The sequence below is a fragment of the Tachypleus tridentatus genome, chromosome 8, assembly GCF_004210375.1.
Source record: "Tachypleus tridentatus isolate NWPU-2018 chromosome 8, ASM421037v1, whole genome shotgun sequence".
NCBI classification, from domain to species: Eukaryota; Metazoa; Arthropoda; class Merostomata; order Xiphosura; family Limulidae; genus Tachypleus; species Tachypleus tridentatus.
This window is the reverse complement of record NC_134832.1, coordinates 73,146,421-73,154,830: the sequence shown is the minus strand read 5'-3', so window position 1 is coordinate 73,154,830 and position 8,410 is coordinate 73,146,421. Positions and strand designations below refer to the sequence as shown.

Here is an 8,410-nt window from a genome sequence, read left to right as displayed (position 1 = left end):
AGATAGCCGAAATGACATATAGAAATCGCAATAATGAATCGCTTGGTGTGTTAGTTTCAAGCAATCGTGACAAAGCTACACTAGAGATACCTGCACTCGCTGTAACTAATGTTATATTGACAAACTAGATGGAAATCAGCTATTCAAGAAAACTCGCTACCCCAAAACTACTATTAAAGAATAATGTGATTTGATCGTTTCTCTTATGACGCAACCTTGTGTACTTTAACATAATATATTAAAGATTAGGATTACGAGAACCTGTATGATAAAAATAATAAATTATTATCGCTAGTTACTTTAAGGTTTACTTTGTTTAAAAATTGGTCTAAAAAATATGGCCTCATCAACTCAGACTGTTATTATCTGAACACCAGTCCAAAAGAATGGTTTCTGTTTTATATTTAGTTTTATAGGTTTTTATTTTAAATTGCTACTTTCCTACTGTTTAGAAGGTTCGTGTTTTAATTAATTGTTTTAAATTATTGATTTAGTTTTACTCATGTTTTCCCACAAGGTATACTATTTTCTTCCTCTTTCTGTATTTAATGTGGTTAGGCTTATAACGAACTCATTGTCATAGATTATTGCTTCGTTTTTTCATTTTTGAAAAACTATCAACTTTATTTAAGTAGTTTAGTACAGTATAATGTGCTATAATGAATAGTTATTATTCCACATTAAAACAGTTTTTATTTTCGTAGGATCTAGCATTTGACTATGGTGTATTTGCAGAATCGTTTGAAACCTCCGTACCATGGGATAGGTATGTTTATTGAGTGCCATGATAGTGATAAAGTAAACATATATGCCAAAGAGAACACGAAAAAGTTAAAATGTGTTTAAATTATACTCAGTATGCAACAGAATATAAACTGTCTTATAGACGTCTTTGTGAACGGCATGAAGTAACAAGCACAAAAAGGTGACTTTTCCTTATGTATTATTATAAATTTTCATCGCAGATGAAAAATGGAAAAGGGGGAAAATCACAAAATAGTTATATTTTGTTGTTAAGCACAAAGATGCACAATGGGCTATTTGCACCGAGCCCACCAGAGGAACGTGACTACAAATTTTATGTATTATAATCCTTTAAATTAAGCTGCACCATGAGACAGGGGTACACTGAAATCTGATTTTGATACCCGCGTTGTGCACAGTACAGATAGCCTATTGTGTAGCTTTGTGCAAGTTAACCAAAAAGGTTTTTGTGTAAACAGTAGTAGGATATCTTTGCAGTTTGTATTTAGAGGCACAAACTGTTTAATGTTTTTTACATTGTATTATTTATAGAAAAAAAACAATTAAAATGTTCATTCATCTGTTACTGCACCATTATTGATATTGCACCAACGATAACAAAACTAAGATAACTCATAAACATGACATCAGTGCAAGGAATACTTAATTTATTTTTGACAATTTATTTCAACTTCCAGAGTTGTTGTTCTATGTCGAAATGTGAGAGACAGAATTCTAAAAGAGTCGGAATCATATGGATTAGCACATCAACCATTTATTTCCTACCGAGTAACCCAGACTTATGAAGTGGGAGCTTGTATTTACTTCTATATGGGTATTAACACACGTGGCCTTCCAGATCCTGTTCATGTCTACGAGGAACTTGAGGTATCTCTTTTATTTTTATTAGTTCGTCTAAAATTACAGTTGGAGTGCTTGTCAATATTTCGTTAAGAGATGTGCAACCGAATTACAGAAGACGAATATTTCCAAAAAATGAGCAACCTTATGGAGTGAACACTTACACAAAAGACGGTTTGTCATTTTTTTAGATGTAAAGCAACATCATGTTTTCGAAATACCCAACTGTTCCTTCTTGGAAAACTTGGATGTTGGCACGAGCAGTTCAAATGATTTGGCTATAATTCTTTCTTGTGGTAATAAGATTCGTTTACGCGTTGAATTTCGCCCAAAACTAGACAAGGACTATTTGCTCTAATTTTGAACTGGTAGATTAGAGAAAAAGCAGCTAGTCAACACCATTCATCACCTACGTTTCAGTTATTCTTATGAACATAATAGTAGGATTTGTCTGTCACTCTCGTAACGAAGAATATAATTATTAGTTAAATTAAAAGGTTAAGTTTGAGAGGTAGAAGATGGTCAAGTGGTCCTTGTAGAAAGTTAAAAGGACAAAGAAAAGTTAAACTTGTTTTTCAAAGGAAAACACTTCTTTTAAAAAGGCTGTTATAAACTTGTTTCAAAATGAATTCACACGATTCTTTTCTATGTTTAAAATACATATGGTACAATAAATTATAACAAAGTGGTCACGTGAAAGATTATGTAACATTTTTAGATTACTCTAACTACAAAAATTTATTGTTGGAGTAAACTCATGTAAATCATGGTAATTTGATGTTGCTGATTTCAAATATGTGATCAAACTTTGTCCATCGCCTCTAGGTTTTGAGTTATTTTAATATCTCCATACTTTAACAGCACTATATGAAATACTCAGAACAATTGATTTATACTGTGAAATTCAGTTTACTTGAACGGATTAATGCGAAAAAAACATACATTTGTGATAACTTCAAACACTGACTGTATTATATTGGTGTAAAATTTCAAATATATTGTTCATATATACTAATTGTTCTTGATACAATTTTAGTGATTTGCATCACTTTTACTTCACACCACGCTTACCTGCTCACGTGCTCAGTCTGCAAGAACATCAAAGTCCTTCGGCTGATCATAAAAGGGGGCGGAGTCAGACACTTATCTGTCATTTCCCTCTCATTCAGTTGATAACTTCGCCTCACTTAATGTACATTTAAAACAAAATCCGATCTTCATCCTTATATAATAAGGATAGTCCTTATAGTCACATTATTCATTTCAAATGCTGGCTAAAGTAAAGATACTTTGCTACATATTTCTGTGTAACATTTGTAACAAAGAGAAACATTGGGATTCCACATGTACTGTATGTGACACAGTTTGTACGTCTAGCTTGATACAGTGGCTGAGTATGAAGAGAACAATTAAGCCATTTGCAGTTCCTACGATATGACGTCCGTTCAAAGATCATCTAGCTGACTGTTATTTTTGCATGAATAATGTTTCTGGATAATCAGAAAACACTAAAAAATTAATTAAATATCCATATATCACATCTGTCAGTAAACCAGTACCTCGTGGGGATGATTCTCCAGTGCCACATGCAACAGTGAATTAAGAGTTATCCTACAAAGAAGACAATGATTACTTGTCATCTAATAATTTTATTCCTGTAGCACCTCAAGAAAAGCTGCCTCATCTGATCACATAGGAAGAACTAAAGGATTTGATTTGTTACTTGTCTCTATCAAAGCAGCTTATGAAACTTCTTGTCTCTCATTTATTGCAATGGGATTTATTAGCTCCAGGAACAATGTTTTTAATTTTCTGAAGTCACTGTCAAAGTCTTACTTCTCACTATAGAATGAAAGATACCTTGTGTTTCTGTGAAAATGCTGACGCACTAATAGGAGAATTAGGTACTGAACATCATCTTTAAGAATGAAGATGGCCTAGTATGGCCAGGCAGTTAAAGCACTTGACTCATAATCCGAGGTTTGCGGGATCGAATCCTCGTCGCACCAAACATGCTTGTCCTTTCGCCGTGGGGGTGTTATAACGTTACGGTCAATCCCACTTATAGCCCTCGAGTAGCTTTGTGCGAAATTTAAAAAACAAAAACAAAGTCTTTGGGCGTGAGCCCATTACACCATTCCACTGAACACGACCCTCCCAAGAGCTGGCTGGACAAGATAGAAAATTTTAACTAAAGAACAGCTTGAGGCTCGATTTCCTTTATCAGGATGAAATTGTACCCGTTTTATGTAGGATAAAATCTAATGAGTTTCTACAGTGTTTTATTTCAATAAAACAACTGGATCGGGGTCTTTACAAGCACACACTTTTAAAACTGTTGCAGAATGAACATTTGACGTAAAACGAGAAATTATGATAATCGTCTTTCTTCGTCAGAAAATTAAAATATTCGTGTAAGAAAAATCACAAATAATCTCATAAATAATCTTTATAATTTCATATTTGCTTAATCGCAGAAAATATTTTCTCACCCTTTTTCACGATCGAAAACGTAACAAGTAGCAACCTGTAATTTGATGACGTGTCTTCAATACTCCAGAAAGTCATTAAAACTTCTATAAAATTACCTTCAAACTTCTTTTGTTTTCAATGTCTGTCTGAAAAAAACATCAATTCGCAAAATCTGTACAAAAAATCGTTTCAACTCTATTTTACAATAAAGAATAATAGTAACATAACTGAGAGTTGGGATATAAAAGTTCATCAATATCTCAGTCATTGACTGGATGAGAATGTGTTGAAAATAGCAAAAGACAAAACAATATAATGCTGATTTACTTCACAAGCAAGGCAACAGGATTATAGTTAGTAGATGTACTGTGCGAAAACAGGAGACGGCTCCGGATATACATTTTACGGAGGGAAATCGCCTGACGTTTCTCTGAAGTGAAGAACACAGAGTTATAAAGGGAAAACGCGATTTTTTTGGTTTAGCGTAAGGGAACACGAACAAGTAAACCTCAAATCTACAGTCCGCTAGCTTAGCGTGAGAGGCATGAATCCATGTTTTACAGATATATTGTGTTATGAAACTTCTTTTGACCATTATCAAGCACTTATGAATGAAATCTTTACTTGAATGTAGTTAAATGTTAAAAGCGCTTTTAGCTCAGTGTTATAAAAGCGGTAATCCAATAAAAAGCACTGGTATTCATTTACCTAACTATTAGATGCATATCATTAATAAAACGCAGTAACATAATTTTATAATATGTCTAAAATAATATTGAACACGGATTTTTATATGAAATGCAATATATTTTATTGAATATTCGGTTGTTGTTGTTTTTTTTTAAATAAAAGTAACATTATTTTCCAGGCAGCAGCTAGAGACGAGATACTTGCTTGTGGAGGAAGTGTTTCCCATCACCACGGAAGTAAGTACAGAAGTGTTCTACCATTTTGCTTTTTCTCTAATTGCAATGGGTTATGAGAGAAAATGGAAATTTATCCGATATTTTATTCGACTTAAGAAAACAACAAACAGAAAACAGTCTACATCTACCAAAGGGTAAACTATTTCCGAATGAAAACACATAAACAGATGTACTAAACTTAATTAGTGGAGAAATGATTACAGTTTTCGTATAGTATAATTGTGAATATTCAACTATTATTGATCGATTAAAAAATCTAATGAGGGTGAAATACTAATTCTGAAAAAGACATTATATTGTATATAATTTTCATTAGGTGCTTTAATTTTCACCAATTAAGTGGCTCCGAGTTAAGTAAAGTAAAACAGGTTTAACTAAAATCGAATTGTTTGAAATATGTCCATGTTATATGATAGAGTTATTATTCAGAAATATATATGGAATACAAAGTTAATAGTTTAAAATAATCATGAAAGTTTTTTCTCCTTTTAATAAAAAGTATTGGTTTGAAAAGCTTGTTACAAGTAAACAATACGAATAAATTAATGTCACTCTTAAAATATACTATTTACAGTTGGTAAGATCCGGAAACGTTGGTTGAAACAGTCTGTGTCAAGTGTTGGTCTTGGAATGATGAGAGCGATTAAAGAATACATAGATCCAAACAATGTGTTTGCCAACGGAAACTTGATGATTTGATCCTTGAACATTTTGAAAACAGCAAGAAGTACTGCATTCTATCTTTATATCAACTTTATGGGTTATACATACAAAACATATACTAATCCAGGAAATTCTGAAAATAGGAGATTATCGTCGACCTTGATATTTGTAAATAACTGGATTGAAGTTTAAGAACAACGATAGAACATTAAGACTAAAAATTAGGAAATTTTGTTTTTCATAGGGACATTTGTTTCTATAAGTTTTAAGGAAATACCTAGAAAAAAAAAAGACAGAGCAAAATTGATCTTCATTTTACTTTTTTAGTAAGAGTACTTTGTAATATTGAGAAAAGTATTTCTTTAAATAGAAAGTTATATGTACAATGTGTTTTACAATGTATACTTGAAATATACTAATCGATTTTTTGTAAGCAACTCATCAAGTGTGGTAATGGTTATTGGACTGTTCTAAATATACACTGTCTTATCATCCAGGAACAAGCTGTGACATGTTTCTTATTTAGATGTGTAAATAATTTTCATTACATTTTATAACTTTACTTTTTTTTATTGAACGGTCTCATACAACGGCGAAAACATACCAATATGGACACTATCAATAATCTGCTGATGTAAGAACAGAGGTTATTGTAACTAACTTTTTAAAACTTTGATATATTGAATAATAAAAAAAAACTGATTGAACATGAAATGGCTTATAACAAATATACACAAATATCGTGTAGTCACGCCATAAGAGTTGTATATTTATGTAGAGATACATTTTACACTTGTCATATGGTATCATGTATTTGTTTCCTAATGGAAAATGTGACGAACAACCACAATTAACAAAGCCAATCTTGGTTTTATAGCCATTGTCGCTTATATTCAAGCTCCTTTAGGCAATTCTAAATTATGGTCTGGGTTCCCAAACGTTTTGGTATTTGAGCTGACTTTTATTCCACAATATTTCACGACAGACGGTATAAAAGGTTTATCTAAATCCATAAAAGCACTATAAAATTTCCTTTTGCTTTAGTAAAACAACATAGGATAAAACTATGATAAATTGTTGAATGTTTCTTTATGTATTATTCTTGTTTTCATATAATTTCCCATTTATATCTGTCCAAATGTTTAATCTAAAATTTATAAATTTTATGACTGTTTTCTCCATCGCATTAAACAATTACACCCCATTTGTTTTCAATAGTAGATAGATAACTTTCTCCTATTCAGAAAGAAATTATAAATTCTACATTCTCAATAGTTAATTTAAACATTTTATTAGTTATTCCATCAATACCAGGTCCTTATCTGTTTTATAAAATTTCAATTGCTTTTTGAACTCCTATAGTTATCGGAATGTTACAGATCTTATTCATCTGAAAAGAAGTTTTTGTACCGTTTATTATAATTACCTCGCTGTTTTCTTTAATACAAGATATCTCATTCATGCATCTATTGTTGTTAAATCTTAATAAATTAATAAGGTATTTAAATCACTCAATTGAACAATTTTTCTAAGTTTCTTTATTGTAGATCAAAGAAGTTAAATTACCTAAATTATTATAACTCGTTCTCTCACTTTATTTCAATGTAACTGTTGTTTTTTATTTTTACAAATAATTTTAAATTTTCTTTTGTTTCTTTACAAATATACCTATTTAATCTTCTAAACTATCGTAGTGCTCTATAGATATCCTATTTCACCAACTTGCAGTCATATTTCCATAAACCTGAGTGGATTTTTTGTTCATTGTCTGTTTTATATTGGATTAACCATAGGTTTATGGTCTTTTTATTCTGGTCTTTTCATAGGTTTATGGTCTTTTATTATGGTCTTTTCATAGGTTTATGAAATTTTATTGTGCTTTTATAGATTTATAGGTCTGTCGTTAAATATTGTGGGATAAATGTATTATAAATGGCATAACAGGAAACATTTTTGAAGTGCTTTCGAGTACGTATAAAAATGAAATTGTATATAAGAACTTTGAAAGGATTAATACATTTTTTTGTAAATGTCAAGTACGGACAAAGCAAGGGTACATGATAAGTCTTTTTCTTTTTATTACCTATATGAATGATCTTATAAGACAAATAAAACAAATTGACTTTAACATCTATGTTAATAATAGATACGACTCTTCTGAATCAAATGGTATAGTGTTGTTTAGCGGTTTAGTTTTTTGGTTATAATTTTAACAATATTATATATATCATCCTTCTTCTGTAAAATGTTTTAACACTATTTTACTTTTTATTCATGAAGTTTTCTCTTGTTTTTACTTTATTACAAACTTGAGAAGATTTGAGAAATTTTCATTTAATCTTAACAATGAACCAAAATTATTTTACTTTTCTTCTACCTTTAAATACAGGATTTTTATAATAAATTACAATGGAAAAAACTGTAATATATTTTCATCTAAAATGTTTAAAACTCAAAGTTTTTATCATTTCTATTGTACAAATAGTACAATATCAGAAAATGCTTTGTAGAGGAAAAGTCTACAGTATCCAACCTTAACTGAGTTTGAAGAAAAGAGAAACACTAGACGCAAGTGAGAAGATGAAAAAATCTTCATTTTAACCAATAAAAATCATTGTTAAAAGTAGGCATCTGGATTAGTGAGCTTTCTAGTGTATCTCAAATCTATCTACAATCAAAATTATTTGGCAAACTCTATAATATTTTAAACTTTGAAAACATCATACCATGTATTTAAAACAACA

At 30.6% G+C, this 8,410-nt stretch overlaps 1 protein-coding gene across 1 annotated transcript; it reads left to right on the top strand.

The window, feature by feature from the left end:
* Nucleotides 1-33: 33 nt before the first annotated feature.
* On the top strand, nucleotides 34-6,107 carry LOC143223932 (alkyldihydroxyacetonephosphate synthase, peroxisomal-like). The gene is made up of 5 exons (XM_076452405.1): nucleotides 34-45; nucleotides 705-766; nucleotides 1,443-1,632; nucleotides 4,946-5,003; nucleotides 5,578-6,107. Exons 1-5 carry the CDS (start codon nucleotides 34-36, stop codon nucleotides 5,700-5,702), a joined length of 447 nt encoding a protein of 148 aa, XP_076308520.1. The 3' UTR covers nucleotides 5,703-6,107.
* The last annotated feature ends 2,303 nt before the right edge of the window (nucleotides 6,108-8,410 follow it).

Bases quoted from the DNA above. Each gene is read 5' to 3' on its own strand.
- LOC143223932 (XM_076452405.1), top strand. The intron at 767-1,442 runs GTATGTTTATTG...TTCAACTTCCAG, and splicing joins ACCTCCGTACCATGGGATAG to AGTTGTTGTTCTATGTCGAA. The intron at 1,633-4,945 runs GTATCTCTTTTA...ATTATTTTCCAG, and splicing joins ATGTCTACGAGGAACTTGAG to GCAGCAGCTAGAGACGAGAT.